The following is a 21,526-nucleotide window of genomic DNA, read 5'->3' as shown; positions in this document are numbered from 1 at the left end:
GGAAATTGACATGGACATAGACCTCTCACAAGGCACAGGCCCCAGCAATGTGCAAATCATGGTGTTACTGGGGCAGGTTCCTGCCGTGGAACGCCGATTCCATGTGTAATATTTACAAAGGTACACTCACCAGAGGTCCCTTGTGTGCCCTCAGGGTCTGGGAGCACACCTTGGGTGAGTTCGGGGGTTACTGGTTCCAGGTCTCGGGTGATAAACATATCCTGGCTGTTGGGGAAACCGGTTTCTCCGCTTCCTTGCTGCTGTGAGCTATCTATATTATCTTCATCCTCATCTTCCTCGTACCCTGAACCCGCTTCCCTGTTGCGTGATTCTCCATTGACGGAGTCATAGCACACGGTTGGGGTAGTGGTGGCTGCACCCCCTAGAATGGCATGCAGCTCCGCGTAGAAGCGGCATGTTTGCGGCTCTGTCCCGGACCTTCCGTTTGCCTCTCTGGCTTTGTGGTAGGCTTGCCTTAGCTTCTTAATTTTCACGCGGCACTGCTGTGCGTCCCTGTTATGGCCTCGGTCCTTCATGGCCTTGGAGACCTTTTCTAATATTTTGCCATTTCGTTTACTGCTACGGAGTTCAGCTAGCACTGATTCATCTCCCCATATGGTGAGCAGATCCCGTAGCTCCCGTTCGGTCCATGCTGGAGCTCTTTTGCGATCCTGGGACTCCATCACGGTTACCTGTGCTGATGAGCTCTGCGTGGTCATCTGTGCTCTCCTCGCTGGGCAAACAGGAAATGAAATTCAAAAGTTCGCGGGGCTTTTCCTGTCTACCTGGCCAGTGCATCTGAGTTGAGAGTGCTGTCCAGAGCGGTCACAATGAAGCACTGTGGGATAGCTCCCGGAGGCCAATAACGTTGAATTCCGTCCACACTACCCCAATTCCGACCCGTAAAGGCCGATTTTAGCACTAATCCCCTCGTTGGAGGTGGAGTAAAGAAACCGGTTTAAAGGGCCCTTTAAGTCGGAAAAAAGGGCTTCGTCGTGTGAACGTGTCCAGGCTTAATTTGAATTAACGCTGCTAAATTCGACTTAAACTCGTAGTGTAGACCAGGCCTCAGTAATGCCCTGCAGCTGCTTTTTACAAGTAAACCTTTCTTCCCGGTGATCCCTTATAGCCACTGACTGCAAGTGTCCCTTCCCCGTCAGTGACCCCTTGCAGTGGCTTGCTGCATGTTCCCCTCCCCTCTCCCACACACACCAAACCTGTGTCCGCTGGCTAAGATACATCTAAGGCTTTGCACCTCCTATCGCCCTTGGGCAACTGCTAGCACAGTCATTCAGGCCGAGATCCCCAAAGGTATTTAGTATCAGGGGGGTAGTCTGTTAGTCTGTATCTACAAAAACAACAAGGAGTCCGGTGGCACCTTAAAGACTAACAGATTTATTTGGGCATAAGATTTCGTGGGTAAAAAACGCACATCTTTAGATGCATGGAGTGAAGAAGTGTATCCATGCATCTGAAGAAGTGGGGGGTTTTACCCATGAAAGCTTATGCACAAATAAAGGTATTTAGGTGCCTAACTTCCATCTGAGCTCAGTTCTAAAGGAAGCACCAGCCAGGATTTCTCAATCAGACACAGAGGAAGGGGAATCGGGGTTGTTTCTAACTGAAAGATATAGTGTAAATTCTTGCTTCTTCCAAATCATAGATCAGCTCTGTGGGAATAGAAGCCAGAGGGACGGGTACAATAGAACAAGAAAAGGGAGTTGGCTAGTTTGAATGCCGCCACTGTCCAGAGCCTCACAAGTCAAATGACAACGGGAGAGTAGGCCGCTCTACCCCACCCCAGATATCACAAGCTAATAAATACCTGCAAAGTTCAAGATATCGCCTCCATAAATCAGCACCTCTGCAGCAAGAGAAAAGGCGAGAGAAGTTACACACAGCTCTTGTCAAAGAAAATCATGGAACAAATTGTTCTGTCGATCGGGGGATGGGCACGTGTGTGTGTGTGTGTTTGTGCATGCACACATTGAGGGGGCATATATTGCAGAGTAGGTATGACTGAGTGAGCAAGATGCTGAGGGCTCAGAGCAAAAATCAGGGAGTTAAACTCCATCTCAAAAGCCACCATAAGGAGGCAGAGCACAGTGTTTCTATGGCAACTAGAAATATCCCTTCCCAGACCGACCTCTTCTCCCAACCCTTCAAATCCCCTACTGCTCAGTTCTCAAAATGTCGCATCCAACAGGGAGGGCCCCAGGGACAACCTGAGAAGCACTGCTCCATGGGAAGTTTTGAAGCAAGTTCTCAAAAGCAATGTGACAGCAGGAGATAAGGAAGGATGATCCAGTGGTTAGGGAGCTAAGCCAGAGACTCTGGCGACTTGGATTTGGTTCCCTGCTCCATCACAGACTACAGGTGTGACGTTGGGCAAATCACCTGGCCTCTCCATGCCTGGGTTCCTTATCCATAACATGAATAATAGCACTCCCCTACCTCACTTCCTCACAGGGGTGTTGGAGGCCATATAAAAGCCTAAGATAGACAAGGAAGGGCCACATTGTGCTCTGAGGGTGTTGGGAGGCTTTCTAGATCCTGAGAGGGAATTGGTAACTTTTGTCAGAGCTCAGATCCCCAAATCATTAGTGTGCTGATGTCACAGGGTCACCCTACTCCTTGGCCACATAAACAACAAGACGTTGCTCTTCCAGTGAAATGGGGTGGAGACGAGTGTTCCCTCTAATTTTTCCCACCCATGTGCGGAATGAATTTTGTTATGTGCACCAATATGGAGGTGATATGTGACTCATAAAAAAATTCATGTGGTGAGGGTGAGGCCGGGGCCGAGAGGTTAGGAGTGTGGTCAGGGCTGAGGAGCAGGGGGTGAGGGCGCCAGCTGGGGGTGCGGGCTCTGGGGTGGTGCCAGGGATGAGGGGCTCAGGGCTGGGGCAGAGGGCTGGGGAGCAGGGGGTGAGGGCGCCAGCTGGGAGTGCGGGCTCTGGGGTGGATCCAGGATGAAGGGTTTGGAGTGGGGGAGGGGGCTACAGCAGGAAGAGAGGACTCCCCTCAGCTCTTTCTCCCCGCATCAGCACCTGGGCTGCGGGGGAGAGGCGCCTCTCCTCGCCGCAGCAGCTTTGGGGATGGGGCCGCAGGATAAGTGCCCATCCCCCGGCTGTGGCGGATTCCCTGAGCACCTGCATGGCACTGAGAGGCTGCCAGGTGGCCGTGCAGCTTACAGGGAACTTAGGTGGAGGCATACACCAGGGTAGAGCCAAAGGAACAATGGACTCTTCAAAGCAGGACACGCTGTGCCAGTGGGGAGCAGCAAAGGCTGGTTCCCAAAGCAGCTCCATCCAGCCCTCCTAATCTTGGGAGATTTTCAAGGCTCCCTAAGTGACAGAGAAGATCCCAACCTCCAAGAAGGGCCCAGGCTGCTTAACAGAACACCTTTCTGATGGGCATTTCTTCAGTTCCCCTGACCTGAGCCAAGGAAGTGCTCTCAGCGAGGGATCATGCTGCTCGTTACTTACCTTCCACAATATCCCCTACATAATGATTGAGGGTCTGCGTTAGCTGCTCAGCGCCACAGTCCAGACTGGTGTCCGTGCTAAACTTCTCCGTCAGTGCAGTAAAACCTGTAACACAAACAGCAGTCAGGCAGCCACTGGAGGAGGCAAGAAATGGCAGATGATCTCAGCGACTGCAGTCAGACATGCTTTGTGTTACCTAAAATGTGCTGGATACATAAGAAAAAAAGTTTAACAAAACTTATTTTCCATTTAAAACTGATTTATTAAGCAAAGGAAGTATTATCTGTAGTTAGTGAATTCAACTGGAGTTTCTAGGTCACCACGTCCTTCAAGATTTTAGAACAAGTCGATCGCATCCTCTTTCACCTTGTTTTTGTTTGCAATTGGAAGAGGAAAACAAGCATTCCCTCTTTTTCAACTTCCAACTGGCTTCTTAATTTTGAATGAACTAGTCTTTGAACTGAACTAGCTGAATAAACAGAATATTTTCTTTATTTCATTCTGCACCGCACAAGAGGCTACTGCTGCCAAAAACTGGTTTAGCACATCAGCTAATTCTGGTTCCAGGTGCTTAGCCAGTGACTTCCACCGGCTCATTTGAAATGAAATTTGACTTTCATTAAAACTTGGCAACAAATGTGTACCGCTATGTGTTATTTTTGTATGTAATTTAAATGATTTTAATAGGCTATAAGTTTAGGCCTTAACATAAGTTGCTAATTTCAAGTTTAATTTTAAATCGGATTGTTTTTTCTTAAAATAAATCTATATTTAAATAAAAATAATCCTATTTAAATAAAAAAAATCCTTTTATATTTTTTAATTAATTTTTATCCACCCTGCATGCAACAGTCCCTGATTTTCAAGTCCCTAGTTCTTTCAGTTCACTTTGTTCCTATGTTGGAACTGTCCCTGCTTTCTAGTTCTGATCCTTCCCCCACTCATTTGACCCTGTTTGCCATGAGATCATGCTGACTCTTCTGAGAGAGGTGGCAGAGATCCAGGGGAACATGCTAAAAAGCATTAAGTCCTTTCTAGGTAGTGATGGGAAATTGCTTGTCTCCCATCAGACCTTTCACTTGCAGAGTGCCACAAGGATCAGTTCTCTCTCCAGTCCTATTCAATACCTACAAACTGGTCAGACAACAGGGACACGAGTGCCAGCAATATGCAGATGACACACAGCTCTGCTTCTCCTTCCGCATATACATATGACTATACCCCTACCACCAAGATGGCCCAGTGCTTGGAGGAGATCAGTTCATGGATGGAGAACACCTGATTAAAGCAGAACCTGAACAAGACAGAGGAGATGCCAGTGGGTAGAGGCGTTTGCAATCACAGTGCAGTCTCCTTTGGTTGAAGGTACACATCTATCGTTGGTCAATTCAATCTGTAGTTTAGGAATGTTCGCTGATGATACAATCTCACACAGTAGCATCCTCAAGTAACTTTCTCTACAACATCCAGTTGTCTAGGAGAGACTCATCCTAGAGAATGATGACCTGGTCTCTGTTATATATGCTTTCCTCACCTCCCAGCTGGGCTGCAGAAATGCAAAATACCTGGGCATAAAGCCTTCACGCCTCAGAAAACTGAGAATGTGGCAGCACATCTCCACAGCAACACAAACTATCACAACCACATCAAACCTATCTTCCCACATAATACAAAGTCAAGTTCAAGGTCCCAGTCCTTATCTTCCAGGTATTCTTTGGCCTGGGCCCATCATATTTAAAAAATTGCATAAAGTTCCAGCATGGGGACGGCAGTTGACAACTCTGCCCTGAGCAGCTGCTGCACCATCCTCTGCTACTCCTGTCCCAAACTCTTTTCAGCCTAAAGACGCCAATTCTGCAAAACGGTCAACGTAATAAAGACGAAAGTCCCTAAGCCATTTCAGCTGTGACTTCAGCTAGATTTGGGCCCAAGTCTCCCATTACCGCAGACAATATCTCTTTTAAACCTTCCATGTACTAAGGGTGGGCTTTTCAGAAAGGCCTAATAAGGGAGTTAGGACTTGTCTACACGGTGAGTTACTGCACAATAAGCCAGGGTGTGACTCTACAGCATACCAGCTTGCCATCCATTCACTCATCGTATGGACACTGCTAAGTCACGGATATAGCTTAGCATGCTGCTGGTTGAGAGCAAGGTACATCAAGCCACACTCTGGAACTTTTCACTCTGGTGTAGCATTGTCCACACACCGAGTTAGTGCGTGGCAACTGGCAACCTATTGATTCACACTCTGGCTTGCTACACCGTAATTTGCCATGTAGACAAGCCTTTAGGCACACAAATCCCATTGATTTTAAATGGAAGTTGGGCACCTAACTTCCTTGGGCCCTTCTGAAAATCCCACCCTTAATAATCTCTCTACCCACCTGAAATGTCTGCAAAAAGCAATACTCCATCAAAACTCTCAATGAAAGGCAGCTCCTGGGAGAAATCGCCATATACGATGAGATCGGGGACATGAGCTGCGACTTTCCCAATTGTAGTGCTGTCACTTGGCTTTCTTTGCTCCATTTTGGCAATGAATGCAATCTGCTGCCCAAGGTCCTGCAACACTGATGGATAATTCAATATATGATCCTCCCATTCAGGGAAGGAGGTGACTCCCACTAGCCTGCCGTAACCGTGATCACTCTTGTGATGTCAGACAGCAGCCCCATCAAGGACAGGTCACAATTCACTGACAGACAGGTCTCAGCCAGTAACATTCTCTGTATATCACAGTCTACATAGCTACAGTTGCTAGGTGAGACAAGCAACAGAGGGTCCTGTGGCACCTTTGAGACTAACAGAAGTATTGGGAGCATAAGCTTTCGTGGGTAAGAACCTCACTTCTTCAGATGCACTTCTTCAGACTTGCATCTGAAGAAGTGAGGTTCTTACCCAAGAAAGCTTATGCTCCCAATACTTCTGTTAGTCTCAAAGGTGCCAGAGAACCCTCTGTTGCTTTTTACAGATTCAGACTAACACGGCTACCCCTCTGATAGATGAGACAAGCTTCCTTCATTAATGTATTTTAAACCCATTTACACAGAAATGGTGTGATGGGGTATAGAAACCCCACACGAGTCTGGGCTGTTGTGACTCTTGGATCTACAAGAGGCTCTCCTCTTGTAAACTCAAATGTAAAAAGTACGTAAAAGGTCTTAAGATGTTACAATAACCATGAAAAATAGGTCAAATTGTTTACGACCCTGGATGTTGTAACAAGTCCAAAAGAACCAGACAAAGAAGTTGGATTAGTTGTAACTAAAAAGGTCATGTTGACATAATCCAAGAACTGTTGTAATTATGATTGATAAAAACACAAGATGTGGAACCAGAAGTTAATTGTCCAAAACTGGTGTGATGGATATGAAGCCTAACTGGTGAGAGGGATGAACTATGACTCCCATTTTTCCTCTTTTTGGGTTCCTTAAAAAGAAACGGTGAAAAAAAAACACGATCAGTTCTGTTCAGATCAATTCAGTTCAGCTCTCCCTCTCATCTCACCACCTTGCATACCAGCTCATCCCCCGATCTGCCAGCACTGCAACTCATCCCAGCTCACCTTGACTCATCGAAAGGACTTTCTTCCTGAGAGGAAGGCCGGCTGGCCTTAATCTTGTTCGAGGTACTTTGTTTTCACCTGTGAGTGCTGAAAGTCATCACATGATCATGACATCCAATCCTCAGCCCATCAGTGGGGATATCCGATTGCCAGTACTGCAGAGGCATGTGTAAGAGCCTGTATTGTTTTCCCTTCCCCTGTTGTGTTATTTTCTAGCCCTCCCCCCCCTTTTCTATCTCTCATTCTCTTGACTGTTTATCAAATTCTGAAGTCAGCTATGGTGTATTCATCCAAGCCTGATTGTCTAAGAAGAAAAGATCCAATCAGATGAGGTCCCTGACCAAATCGAAAACCAGGATACAAGCAGCAGGTGTCATGGTTGACTTGCCAACCAAAAGCACCCACTCATTACTAACCAGCAGCCCAGTGTTTCAAAACCATCAACAAAAGCCATATTTCACCCATCTTTTCTATCCTCTCTCTTCTCTACCTTGTGTCTGTTAGTTAAGAACAGGATAAGTAAATGCACTCTACACATCAAAACTGAGAGTAAAATTAACCCTTTCCATCAAAGAACAGTTGTTCTGAAAATATGAGTCTGCTATTTTGTCTCCAAAAGGAGAAGGGCTTTCAAGGTTTTGCCTAAGTTTGTTTTGCATAATCATTCAACCACAGTTTGACTATAAATGCCTGTTTTGATTTCTTGTTCTTTCTTGTTTTTAATCAATAAACTTTTAATTTAAATAATGCTTTTGGGTGTTTGCCAAGTTACTGAGTAAAATCAAGCCCTCTGTTTAAAATAACCCCAAGCCTATCTATCCCTGTTTGAAGTTGGACAGTGAAAGAGTTTATAAACACCTTTAACTCTTTGGGCTTTTGAGATCAATATCCATACAACAAGGCCCAGTCCATCCCACCCTGTAACACCTCAACCAAGTGTCAAGCTTCAAGGGAGGAGGGAGAACCCAACCCAGGAGGAGATGAAAAACTGTCTGCCCAGAAGAGGGGAGACGTGTCTTCTTCAAGCTCTCTGCTGTTAAATCGTCCCTGGGGGTGAGTCTGCTACAGGCTTCATAGATACACATAGCCAGCATCCCAGGGCCCTGCCTGGGCCATCACTGAACGGACTCCGCAGGGGTCTCTACAGCACTGGGAGAGGGGACTTCCCAAACATAGAAGGGGCTGGTGTCTAGGTGCGGCAGAGAGATGAGCATGGGGGAGCCTGGCTGAGGTATTCGTATCTGACTTATGGGAAGGGCACAGTCTTCAAAGGTTGGGGGCTTTGGGGTTCCTTTTGAGACCCTTCAGCCCAGATCCACAAAGGTACTTATTGCCTGAGGACCAGTGTTAGGCACCCCTGCACTACAAAACCCTGCCTGGCAGCTACTAAACCCCATCGGCACCTCAGCTCACTCCAAGCCTAGCTCCTGTCTCCACCCCGGTGCCATCTGCAAACCCAGGGAAGGCAGGTGGAGGAGCACTAGCATAGGGGGCTGTGAGGACAAATCCACTAAGAGTGGGGTGCTTAGATCCTCTGCTGCTAGGGGCCCGAGAAGGACCAGAGCTCGTTGCCTGAGAGCTGCTGAAGATCAATAGCATAGAACTGAACCAACATGTTCAAACAAAATTTGTCAAAAAAAAGGGGGGGGGGGGCTTTCAAACCCCTGAATACGTTTCCATTTAGAAAATTTATTTGGATTAAATAGGAAAAAACAGAGCAGCTTTTTCAGTTGATTGGATTCCCCCCCATTTCATTGGTAAAATGCAATTGGTGGTGGGAGGAAAAAAACAAGTGGGGGGTGGGGCAAAGGAAGTGTCCAAAAATGTGCAGGGGAGAAGGGCACATCTATGAAGGGTTTCCTCTGAAAACTGGAGAGTGGCACTAACCGTTTGCTTCCCACTGTGCTAGCCGTGCTGGGTACAGTCACCCTGCGAGGAGTGCTAGCCTGGCCCCAGCCCTAGGACCAAGATCTGGAACCTCAGCGCTCTGCACTTCTCTTCCTTGTTGCAGATTGGCCCTCACGATTAGCTGTCTCCTTTCTACACCATCTCCGGTCTGGCAGAAGCATCCGAGGGACAGCAGGTCTCCTAGCATCAGCCCTACTGCTCTTCTAGGATTCTTCTCAGTCTCTTCCCCTGCCTCTCGTTCCCAGTGCAGACATCCCCTGTAGCCATGTGTCACTCAACTGTCATGGACTGTTTTTGTTCAGTTTGTACAGCACCTAGCACAAGGGGGGTCCTGGTCCGTGACAGGCTGTTCGGTTCTTCTGCACTACAAATAATGCTAATTTATTCTTAAAGATACGTATGCTCCAGCTAAACATGGACTTCAGCATTCTGCTCAAAGGCAGATAAATTTAGCTCCCCAAAAGGCTTTGTCCAACTCTCCCAGTTGTACAGCACCAGTTCTGGGGTTACATGTATTGTTAAACTCAAAGATACACCCCCTCGAATGCCTGGCTTTCTTTCCCTACTATTATGCCTGTGCAGAGCTGGGTAAGTCTTATTGCATCTAAAAGAAAATCTTTCTGCTTAAGATCAAGCCTCCAGGACCAAGATCTCCCAAAATGGTTGTCTAGTTTTCCACAGGTTTTTCTAGCCAGGAGCAATTTAAGACTACGCACCATTAAACAAACTTCACCTCATAATGGCTACAGAAAGTTCTTGATTCAATCACTTTATTTGTAGAGGCAACTGCTCTTTCCTAGCCCCTTCTAGGAGCGGACTTTGGAAGAGTATTAGGAATAGGGGACAGCCTCTTCCCCCCTCCTCCAGAGGGGCTAGGAGCTCGTCCCCTGATACCAGGGATGGGGAAATGGTTTTAATGAAGTAGAGATTAAGATGAAGAAAGGTGTGTGGGGTGGGTCAAGTTGTTTGGCACCCACCAAGCTGAACATTTCCGTTTGCGGGAAAAATTCCCAACCTAGTGGCAGACACTGAGCTAGGCCACTAAAGAACTGGGTTATGAACTGCACAGGACCAGAAGTCCTCCTAGCACTCAAGCCTTGGGTAGCTACACACTACCTTGCATGTGAAGCACTGTGTATTGGATGAGTGTCACCTCCCTCCCCATTGGCTGTGTGTATGGTAGCCAGAAGACCCAGTCAGTGACTGGTGGACAGCAGCATCTTTTAAAAGGGCATTTGTCTGGGCAACCTTAAGCCATGCAGCTTCTTAGAGCCTTGCTGCAAAACAAGGCCATGCCCAATGCACTAACACTGGTTGCTTGTTAAGCCAGCTGCATGATTCTAGAAAACTAGGCTGAAGCCATGTAAACAGGCCATGTGATGGTTCCTAGACAGGGTAGAGAAATTAAAAAAAAAAAACAATTGGTTTAAAAATCAGCTTTTTTTTTGATAAAATGCTTTTTGGGGAAAAAAACCAATCAAGATAGTTTTAACTAAGATACGTTATAGCTCAAATATCTCATCACGGAATAGGGATTATAAATTCTAATTCTTTAGTAGGAGACAATATATTCATGTAATGATTAAGAAAAGTTTTGTAAATGAGTTCCAATAGTTCATGGATTAGGGACCCAGTTTTGGTGGAATTAGTGGAAGTCACTTAAACACTTGGATTCAGAGACTGTTGAAGTGATAATCTCACTTTTAACAGCAGTAGCTTCTTCTGCCAGAGTAGAAAGAATATTTTCTTCCTTTGGAATAATTAATTCCAAATTGAGAAATCGTTTGGGACCTGAAAAAGCAGGAAAGCTTGTTTTTCTTTTCCAGATTATGAGCAAACAAGAAAATGAAGGTGAAGACGACTAAGTTAGCCACAGAAGCCAATATTTTAAGTTTCTCATGTTGACCTGGCTGATATAATTGATGAAATATTTTTTAAAAATATATCATTTAACTATTTTAGTTAAAAACAATTTTAACAAAAACAAACCTGATTTTAAAAAACTTGAATGTTTAACTCAATTCAAAAATTCATATGCTTGTTTTGTAAAAATATTGTATGTTTGCTGTTGAAGAAAAAAAATGCAGAATACATAACGTTGTTGCTTTAGTTAAATAAAACAATTTAAATGTCTGTCTGGTGATGTTCTCCTCCTCATACAGCATGGCAAGAAAATCCTCCAAATATTAATGATTAACCTGTTGAATTGGAGATCGTTCACCTCCCAATGACTTCGTAAACATCTGCTTCAATTACCTTTGGTAAATGAAATAACCAATCATTCATTTTCTGATATGGCTATAAAACTAATCTGAAAAGATTTCAAAATAAATCACTTAATGTATAGTGTGTAACCTTCTAAAAATGAAATCTACATCTATCTCTTAGTTGTGAAGAATATGTATTAAGGTTATAACAACCAACAAGAATGCACTTTTAATCATGGATTTCTACATAAATCGATTCTTCCCGACTAGTGATTTAAATCAATTTGATTTAAATCAAATCCACCCTGGTTAGACAGACCTTTGTAACACATTAAGAACATAGTTTTTCTTCATCACATTTGTATTTAAAAAGATGGCATGAGCAGTTCCTGCGTTGTCTTTCAATCACATGTACCAGGCTGTCCCGCCCTCAGCCCAATCCATGCTGAGACAGGACTGCAAATCCCACCTCTAGATGTCACCCAAGAGTCACCCGTTGGCTGGAACTGAGGTAGGTGTGTGAGGTGGTTCCCGGCTGGGTCCCATCTAGAGGGGTGTGAGGGTGTCCCGGCTGCATCCCATCCAGATGCGTGAGTGTGGGATAGAAAGCAAAAGGCTTCCTGGCTGGATCCCACCTACAGGGGGTGGAGGTGGCAGTGGGGGTGCTCCCAAATGGAGTAGGCTGTGACCATCTGCTCTAAATTCCCCCAGCTGTTTGCTCTTCCCCACATTACTCAGCCAAGTCCCCTTCCCCGCCCCACACAGTCTCTCTGCAGGCATCATGGGCACAGGACCACTCCCTGGTCCACACGTGCTGGTGCTGTGCCAGGCCCACTGGCTGCCAGAAGCTCCTTAGGCCCTGGCCTTGGCAGAGGGGCACTGCTGTGCGTGATTTGGTGCTGGATGAGGTTGGCCAACCTAGCAAAGTGCTTGCCACAGTCAGCACAGTGGTGCGGCCCCTCCCCGGTGTGTGTGCGCTGATGGACTCTCAGGTGTGAAATCTGTACAAAGCCCTTGCCACAGTCAGCACAGCGATGTGGCCGCTCCCCGGTGTGCGTACGCTGATGGACTATCAGGTTTGAGATCTGTCCAAAGCACTTGCCACAGTCAGCACAGCGGTGCGGCCGCTCCCCGGTGTGCGTGCGCTGATGTCTTCTCAGGATTGAGCCCTGTCCAAAGCACTTGCCGCAGTCAGCACAGTGATACGGCCGCTCTCCGGTGTGCGTGCGCCGGTGTCTTCTCAGGACTGAGCTCTGTACAAAGCTCTTGTCACAGTCAGCACAGCAGTGCGGCCGCTCCCCGGTGTGTGTGCGCTGGTGTTTGCTGAGGCTTGAGCTGTGTGCAAAGCCCTTGCCACAGTCAGCACAGCGATGCGGCCGCTCCCCTGTATGTGTGCGTTGATGGATTCTCATGTGTGAAATCTGTGAAAAGCCCTTGCCACAGTCAGCACACAGTGCGGCTGCTCCCTGGTGTGCGTAAGCTGGTGAATTCTCAGGACTGAGGACTGTCTGAAGCTCCTCCCACAGGCAGCACAGTGGTACGGCCTCTCCCCAATATGCATGCGCCGGTGCTGGGTCAGCGCGGAGGGGTTGCTGAATCTCTTGCCGCAGTCGATGCAGTGATGGGGACGCCGGCCAATGGGGAGTCTCTGGTGTGTAGCCAGATCTGGTCTCTGGCTGAGTTTACCCCGGGGAGGGACTGCGTCCTGTTCATGGATCCCTCTGTGGGATGTGGGATCCGGCTTTCCTGCCGTGCTCTCCCCACATTCAACCTGTGCCCTCGTTCCTCCTGGGATCCCGAGCCCTGCTGGAAAGAGCAGAGGCAACCCCGATGTTAGCACACAGTAAAGGCTACAGGTTTGTCAAGGACAGGAAAATGTCACCGATGAAGCGATTTCACCCTGCAATGGCAGCTCCTGGCCCACAGGGTTGGACCCAACAACTCACTCTGGGCATTGAGACCTGGCCTCCGGGGTTACAGCGCCGCTCAGATTTACCCCCGCCCCCAGTGATAACCGTGGGGGAAGCGGGCCCAGCTTCAGTGAATGGCATTGCCACCCATATCCACTCTGCCCCAGACTGGGGTTAGGGCTGCAGCGCTGGGGGGAAGGTGCTTCTTTGGGCGGGTAGTGTCCCCTGGGCAGGGTGAGGAGGAGGGCAGGTTTTGTTAAAAATCCCGGAGCTGTCACAGTAAATTTAGCGATCTGTGACTTTTACTACATTTACGTAACTGCTCTGTAATTACTGATACGAAAGGCCGACACAAATCTGAAGCCTGACTCAGGGTGATTCTACCCTATGGTGTTTGTGCAACGGCCACCGCCTGCTCCCATGTGTGCCATGCACCTCTTGGGTCTCATTTTATGCTTAAAATGTAGCTTGCCCAGGATACACCCAGTGCCTGGCACAACGGGGCCCTCATCCAGAACTAGGGCCTCAAAGTGCTAACCAACCGGATCCGGGGTTTGTTTTCACACTGATTTTGGTTTTATTTCAATCACAGGTTTTTATTTACACGTCGGTGGTTCTGCACTGGTTTCTGTTTTATAGCACAAGGCCTGTTCCCCCGTGTTTTGCGCTGGTTAAACGATATTGGTTTGAAACCAGCTGAGGGGCTACAATCCTCTCATGGGGACCCAGTGAGACCGGTAGAAAGCTGCTTAGAACAACACAGCTTATTCCTGCGGGGGAGTGAGTCCTTTTCAAGGAATTCCTTCTAAAGAAGTCACTCACCCTCGGCCTGATGTTTCACTCTTTGTGCAAAGCTAAAACTAAATTAGAATCCTGAAGAGGGTGGAGGTTTGAGGGGTGGGTGGGAAGGGGGTTGAGGGGATGACAAGTCACTCAGGGTTTGTGTGATGTAACCTGAAAAACATGTTTGTTTTGTTTTACAACCCAATCAGTGACACTGCTAAACTGGAAGGGGATAATGGTTGCCACCCAGCGGGCCTTTGATCTACAGACAGTCACAGACGCGTTAATGCTGAGGGCTGTGCTAAGCATTGACACTGAAGCAATGTAAGTGACAAAGATTTTGTGCCACTGAGAGAGCAGGAGAAGAGGGGATGTGACAAAGGCCATTCCACCCCCTCTCCCTCACACCCAACCCATACACCAAGGTACTCCAAGTCGTGCTCCGCAGTACGATTTCGTCTGGCCCCAAAACCTGTCCTCTCCCCCAGCCACAACTGCCTGGAACGCGGGGTAGGTTGAGAGCATTAAAGTGAAACGCTGCAAGTGCCTGAGACCTGATCTACAAAATGGCGTCCTCTGCATGGCGTGACCTGCGTTCTTCATACGTGACTGATCTGCCCTGCCCTGAGTCATTCCCAGCTTTCTCCTTGTTCGCCAGGGACAGGTTGCTCCAGTCTGAGAGGTCACGTGCGAAGTGAAGTGGCAGAGACGGGGTGGGATGGGAACGTTGAGAGGACAGCGCTTTCTCTGCCAAGGGCCAGTGACTCGGGGATGCTCTCCCAGGCTGCAAGCAGGTTTTTGCCCCTCTCTGAGCTATGTCTGGATCCAGGTGCCCAGGGCCACAGGACACCAGCACAACTTGAGTCAGGAGGGGCAGAGGCATGAAACCCATCTGAAAAATTTCAAGGGCACCCCTGGCTTGGTATGATTTTCTGAGGCGTGGGAAGCCTAGAAGAATGTGATGTGGTTTATGGACTGGCAGGCGTGTCTTTCCAGCCAGATGTTCGTCTGACCCCCAGTGCCAGACCCACTGACACACACAGATGGATTTTATCCTCACAGTCCCAGTGCCCTCTCCATTACACAGCTGGGGAACCTGAGGCATGGTGGAGCTGTAGTGATTCACTTCTAGAACTGAACCAAGATCTTTTGAATCCTACTGCATTGTCCTACCCACTGGGTAAATGCAGCCCCCATATGCTCTCTCCCGCCCCACCATGGAGACCTCTCTCTTTCCCTCAGCATCCCCTGAAATCTTCCCCCTCCCCACATCCCATATCACTATCCCACCCCTCTTCCAAATTCATCACCTCCCCATCTCCAATCCATTTCTCTTTCACAGCTTTGAGGCCCCATAATGTTTAGGTCCAATCCTTGGTCAGAGATATCCAATGAGTAGGAAAGATAGGAAGTATGATAAGAGGACTCCCTGCCTTAACCAGGAGATCTTCAGTGACGTGAAACCCAAAAAAGAGTCATACAAGAAGGGGAAACTAGGGCAAATTACAAAGGATGAATATTAAAAAAAACCCACAAGCATGTAGTGACAACATTAGAAAAACAAAACAAAACTAAACTAACTAGGGATATAAAGGGTAACAAGAAAGCATTTTACAAATACATGGGAAGGAAAGGGAAGACCAAGGACAGGCTGGGCCCATTACTAAATGAGGAGGGAAAGACAATAAGAGAAAATGCAGCAATGGCCAAACAAATGCCTCTTTTGTTTCAATTTTCACCAAAAAAGTTAGCTGCGATCGGTCGACTAACATAGTGAAGATCAGTGTCAATGGGGTAGGATCTGAGCCTAAAATAGGAAAAGAAATAGATACTAATTACTTAGACAAGTTAGAGGTCTTCAAGTAGGCAGGGCCTGATGAAATACATCCTGTAATACTTAAGGAACTGGCTGAAATGATCTCTGAGCCATTCACATGTTCTTAGAGATAACCACTGAGGATGGTAAAGAGACCCGAGGACTGGAAAAGGGCAAATATAGTACCTAGCTATAGAAAGGGGAATAAGGACAACTCAGGGAATTATAGACCAGTCATCTTAACCAGGGCCGGCTCTAGGCACGAGCAAAGCAAGCAGGTGCTTGGGGCAGCACATTTGCAGGGGCAGCAGGGATCCAGCCTGGGTACTGAGAACCAACAGGGGGCCCTGGGAGGTGTAGTTCCTTGGTTAGCTCCCTGCCTATAGAGCCAGCCCTGGAGCAGGGAAAGAACTACATTTCCCAGCATTCCCTTGGCAGCTGTCAACAGGAAACGGAGTGGGAGGGAGTGAGGTAGCTGAAACCTCATGCTGCAGCCTGCTGTGAATGGAGAGCTCACTGCTAGAACGGGGTGGCACTGTGAATGGTAGGAATACCATATTTTAACATTAAAAAAAAGAGGACACTCCATGGGGGTAACCCCGCCCCATCCACCCCCTCCCACTTCCCACCCCCCACAGAACCCCCAATCCTGGACCTTTTGAGAGTTTTACAAATTCCTCCCGGATGGCTATTTAAAACCCCAAAAGCTGGACATGTCCATGAAAATACAGACGTATGTTAGGTAACCCTAGAACGGGGAACAAGTGTGCCCAAGGAGTAGGCGGCTTTGGTCCAGATATCCCCTTCAGAAGACATCCCCAGTCTGGATTAGGGATACTGGTGTGACCTCACCTTTGCAGCCCCCAAAGAAAGAATTGGGTGGACTAAATGGACAGTGCCCCTCTCTATCTGAAGCCTAGCAAGGGAGGTATGTAGATCCCACTAGAATTTAAAATGTAAAGTACGGGAGGGGAGGCTCTACTAGAGGACCTGGGCAGCTTTAGATACACTACTAGGCACATAGGAGGATTTCCACTTCTGAGCCATGGAAGCAGAAATTGACTTTTCCTTTTCCAGATTTAGCTAATATTCAGAAAGGGAATCCAGCACCTGCCCTCCAGATTTGAACACCCTCAAAATTCAGGAGTGCTCAAGCTCAATTTGGGCAACTGTTACTTCATTTCTCCCAAATCAAATCTACTGATCCACTGGAACTTGCTGTAGAAAAAGTAGGATAAAATTGAGCAAGAAATGCTTCCCAGTGGTTATTAGGACTGGAATTGCTATTTTCAACAGCCATTGCCTTTTTTTTTAGTTTTATTTGTTTAAAAGGAAGACAGTGATATCGCATTGGCAAATTCCCCATAGAAACAAAGAGTGGAACAAAAGAATAATAAAGACACCTCAACTTTTCCTCATTTATGTAGGACAGTCTTATAATATGCATCCAGATATCCTCCAATCACACAAGCTGAAAATTGTTCCACTTCACTGCAGTTCTGTAACCATATGGGAACCAATCCTGTCTGTGTTCTGTGCACATCCAAAATTCCTGCTGAATGACCCGCCCTGGGAGCGAGTTACCAGTGACCCAAGGCTGGGGCAGCAGGAGGGTGTGTAGATAAATCTCTGATAATTTTCATATGACTTTACATTGTGCCTCTTCATATAACCTTGTGGTGGGTCTACCCACGTGTGACCTCTGTTTTCATGGGACTTTGTATCAAAGCCTCATTTAAAAACTTTGCATTGCCCTTGGTATAATATTATAGCCCCTCAGGATAGAATAAGATAGAAGAAAAATTTATTTTTGCTAGCAGTAGAACAAGAGCTCTCCCCCCCCCCCACTCTTAATCAATTGCCCTGTTGAATGAATGAGGTGTGGATGAGCAAGGCATGAAAGGCAGCACCTCCAGACAGCCTCAACTGTTGGAGAGGGGCTGGGAGCCAGACCCAAGGACAATAAAACGTGTCAAGTGGGCTCATTAAAGACAAGCAGACATACCCACGGCCTCGGGGGTTAGAAGCAAGCACCTTCTTTGAAAACACCTTCTTTGCAGCATTGGGACAACACTCAAAAGAAAGCAGCACAAAGGACCAATAGACACAGACACAAAGTTTAAATCTGGTATAAATTTGCATAAAAAAAAAGCTGCTATAAAAGTGAGGTGTCTTGCAGAGGACCCCGGGTCTCGTCTTGTCAACATGGGAGCATCGATCCGGATCGGCAGAAGCCCGGCTCCACCCCCTCCCCCATCTAACTCACCTGGCCAGTGAAGTTAAGGGGAGCAACTAATTGGTAACAACAAGACGGAGTGTGTTTGTGTGTGTGTGTGAGTGTAAGTGTAATATATTATATGCATATGATACAGTGTTAATGAATACATGTATTACTAATAAATGTGGCGTTTTGTCTTATTCCCCCTGAAAAGATCCTGTGCAGTACTTTAAGTACAACATTTTGGTGGAGAATGCGAAAGGGGGAGCAAGCATAGAACCCACAGTTATTATAAAACTGGTGTGCACACCGCCAGCTTTAGCAAGCCTGGCACTATAGAAAAAAGAGCGTAAACTTTCAGTTAATTAACCAAACTCTGAAGGATATAGGAGTTTAGGTTTAAATTGTGTTCATGACTGAGCTAAAGAGGAGAACTTAGTGTTTCTCACTCTGATCCGGGGAAGGATTAACCAAACTCTGAAGGATATAGGAGTTTAGGTTTAAATTGTGTTATAGAGGTACATACACCCTCAGTCGTAGCAAGACTGAGCTAAAGAGGAAAACTTAGTGTTTCTCACTCTGATCTGGGGAAGGATTTGTATAATTGGTGTATGAACCCTCGGTGGTAGCAGGCCGAGCAATACAGAGGGAGGCTTAGCGTCTCTCCCTCTGGCCCAGAGTGGGTTTAAAACATAAGATACAGATCTTGTTCTGTTAAACCAAACTCTGAAGGATATAGGAGTTTGGGCAGTGTAGTGTGGTTTGTTTGTTTGTTTGTTTGTTTGTTTGTTTGTTAAATGGGACAAGTTAGCAGTAAATGCCCGGGGGACGCCCCGTTGTCCCTGGTATTTAGGGATTGGAAGGAAATCTCTGGAACAACTGGTTTGACTAAATCTAGGATGAGAAATTTATGCCAGGTTCAATGGCCTTCTTTCACTGCCCATCTGTCCCCGACTAAAGATTGGCCAAGCTGCGGCACCTTTTCGGCCGACAGGATGAATTCCTTAAGGGATGTATTGGTTGATCTTAGACCGGGACAAATGGATTATTTATTTGTGTGGTATAACTATAAGCCTAAAGAGGGACGTACGGCTTTTGAGGCCGTATGTGTAGATGATTCCCTTAAATACCCCGCTCCTTATGTTCCGGATGCCCAGTTAGAAGAGGATGGGTACATCCCAATGAGAGTGCCGCCAAGGCGGAGCCCAAGGGCTGTAGCAGAAAGCGAAAAGATGAAAGAAAGAAGGGACGCTGTGGAAACAGATCCCTTTGAGTCAAAACCCGATGCTCAAGGAGCAGGTTCTTCCCAGCTCTTGGAAGGATCATCCAGGACTTTCGTGGCTCCTTTTGGGTCCCCTTCATCTAAAATAGTTCAAGCCCCTTTGCGAGCTTACCCTGTTCCCATGAGCAATGGGCAGCCTGCAATGGTGTTTACTCATACACCTTTCACATCTACTGATCTATTAAATTGGCAACGATCTATGCCACGCCTCAGAGACAATCCAGAAGCGGTAGAGAGAACATTTCGGACTATCTTCTCTATCCACTTACCAACCTGGGCAGATGTTAATCAGTTATTGGACACTCTTTTAACTGAGGACGAGCGCCAAAAGGTTAAAGAAAAGACTGCTGCACATTATTTGAGTCACCAGGATTGGGGAAATATGCCCACTGCTGAACCCAATTGGAACCCAAATGACGATAGAGATAAGCTAAGGATAGATCGCTATCGACAAGCTACTTTGCATGGAATACGAGCAGCAGGAGAGGCTACCCCTAATTGGGGTAAGGTTACTGCATGTGTCCAACTCCCAAATGAGCACCCCTCTGACTTTTGTACTCGGTTAACAAATGAGGTTAGAAAACATAGTAACCTGAACTTAGAATCAGATTCTGGAAAAGAAATGGTTAAGTTGGTATTCATGGCACAATGTGCAGAGGACATTGCAAAACGATTTAGGGAACATCCGGATGGGATGCAAGGGAAAAGTTTACCCGAAGTGGTTAGCATTGCAACACGAGTCTACAACGGAAGAGAGGAAATAAGAGAAAAGGAAAGAAAGAGGGAAAAACAACAGGATCTGAAGGATCAAATATCCTTACTGGCAGTGGCCATGTCAGGGGGAAATGAAGGGAGGGGCGACGGCTGGGGCCGTGGTCCTAGAGGAAGGTTCCCTGGAAAGGGGAGAGGTGGAGGAAGGGGCAGAGCACGCGGGGCGGGGATAAACCAGGACTGTAACGGGTGTTTTCATTGTGGTGAAGAGGGTCACTGGAAGAGACTGCCCACACTGGCAGAAACTCGGCTATAAGCCTCAAATGACGGGTCAGTTTTCTGTGAATCAGGAATGAAGGGAGGCGCCGCTCCCCTGGGGCCCTGAGGTGTATGAAGCCGGAATGGTACAATTTAGATGTGATGCTCGATTTCCAGTGGTTCCCCTTAAAGTAGGACAGAAGACTTTTGAATTGTTAGTGGATACGGGGGCTACTCATTCGGCTATACCTAAGGGAGCGGCACCAATGAATGGAATAGAAAAATGTGTGATAGGAGTAACTGGAAAACCGGAACGACATTTTATGTCTAATAACTGTATGGCTACAATAGGACCTATATCTGTCCAACATTCATTTTTGTTAATAAATGGTCCAGTGAATCTATTGGGGAGAGATTTGTTGTGTAAATTGCATGCTCAGATTTCCTGTACTCCTGAAAGTATTTCCCTTCGGTTCCCGGTGGAAAAGGCTTATTTGTTAACACAGTTAACTGGTAGCAGCTGTAAAATACTTCCCCCCCGGGGCCAAAACGAAGTTAACCCTATAGTGTGGGGAGGAAAACATGATGTGGGTTTGGTAAAATCTGCCTCACCCCTAAACCCAGTAGTAAAAAGTAATGTGGCACCTCCTGCTCAGAGACAATATCCCCTGAAAATTGAGGCTATACAAGGACTTGAGTCACTTGTGCAAAATTTCAAGAATCAAGGAATTTTAGTTCCCTGCGTTTCCCCTTGTAATACTCCTATTTTGGCTGTGAAAAAACCGCAGCCTGACTCGGATGGAAAACCTGTATATAGAATGGTACAGGATCTAAGGCTCATAAATCAATATGTGGTCCCGGAGCACCCCGTGGTACCAAACCCGAGTACTATTTTGGCCATGGTGCCCCCTGAAGCGGAGTGGTTTACATGCATGGACTTGGTGAATGCTTTTTTCTCTGTACCAGTGGCTCCGGAAAAACAGTACCTTTTTGCGTTCACATGGGGGGTCCCCGGCACAGCAGGAAAGGGGGATAACAGATCTGGACCTCCAGGACAACTTACTTGGACTAGAATGCCTCAAGGTTATGTGGAGGCACCAAGTGTGTTTGCAAGGGTGTTAGCTGAGGATTTGAAGGATGTTCAGTTACCGGCTGCCTCTACCTTGGTAACTTATGTTGACGACATCCTAGTGGCATCCCGAACTCAGGAGGATAATGAGAGTGATTCAGTCTACCTACTTAATCAGTTAGCACTCAAAGGACATAAGGTCAGCCCTACTACGTTACAGTGGGCTAAAAAGGAAGTAAAATATCTTGGATATACTCTGGGTCCTGGGGTACGCAGTCTGGACTCCAAACGAATAGAAACCATAGTTA

The 21,526-nt window shown here is 47.0% G+C and overlaps 2 protein-coding genes across 2 annotated transcripts in view; both read right to left on the bottom strand.

Moving 5' to 3' along the window:
* Positions 1 to 6,020, bottom strand: part of LOC128823364 (adenylate cyclase type 10-like) — a 74,336-nt gene extending 68,316 nt beyond the window's left edge. The window contains exons 1-3 of the mRNA XM_054005608.1: positions 5,876 to 6,020; positions 3,489 to 3,593; positions 1,826 to 1,864 (exon numbers count right to left, since the gene is read on the bottom strand). Coding sequence (XP_053861583.1) covers positions 1,826 to 1,864; positions 3,489 to 3,593; positions 5,876 to 6,020 — 289 coding nt within the window. The remainder of the gene's footprint in view (positions 1 to 1,825; positions 1,865 to 3,488; positions 3,594 to 5,875) is intronic.
* Positions 6,021 to 11,950: 5,930 nt separating this feature from the next.
* On the bottom strand, positions 11,951 to 12,583 carry LOC128823363 (zinc finger protein 771-like). Its single transcript, XM_054005607.1, has one exon. It carries the CDS (start codon positions 12,581 to 12,583, stop codon positions 11,951 to 11,953), a length of 633 nt encoding a protein of 210 aa, XP_053861582.1.
* Positions 12,584 to 21,526: the final 8,943 nt, after the last annotated feature.

Source organism: Malaclemys terrapin, chromosome 15, assembly GCF_027887155.1.
Source record: "Malaclemys terrapin pileata isolate rMalTer1 chromosome 15, rMalTer1.hap1, whole genome shotgun sequence".
In the NCBI taxonomy this organism is placed as follows: domain Eukaryota; kingdom Metazoa; phylum Chordata; order Testudines; family Emydidae; genus Malaclemys; species Malaclemys terrapin.
The sequence above is the reverse complement of the archived record's forward strand: the minus strand, read 5'-3'. Positions and strand labels throughout refer to the sequence as shown.

Excerpts from the sequence above, each read along its gene's own strand:
- LOC128823363 (XM_054005607.1), bottom strand. The coding sequence starts at position 12,583 with ATGAGAATCCATCAACGCACACATACAGGGGAGCGGCCGCATCGCTGT.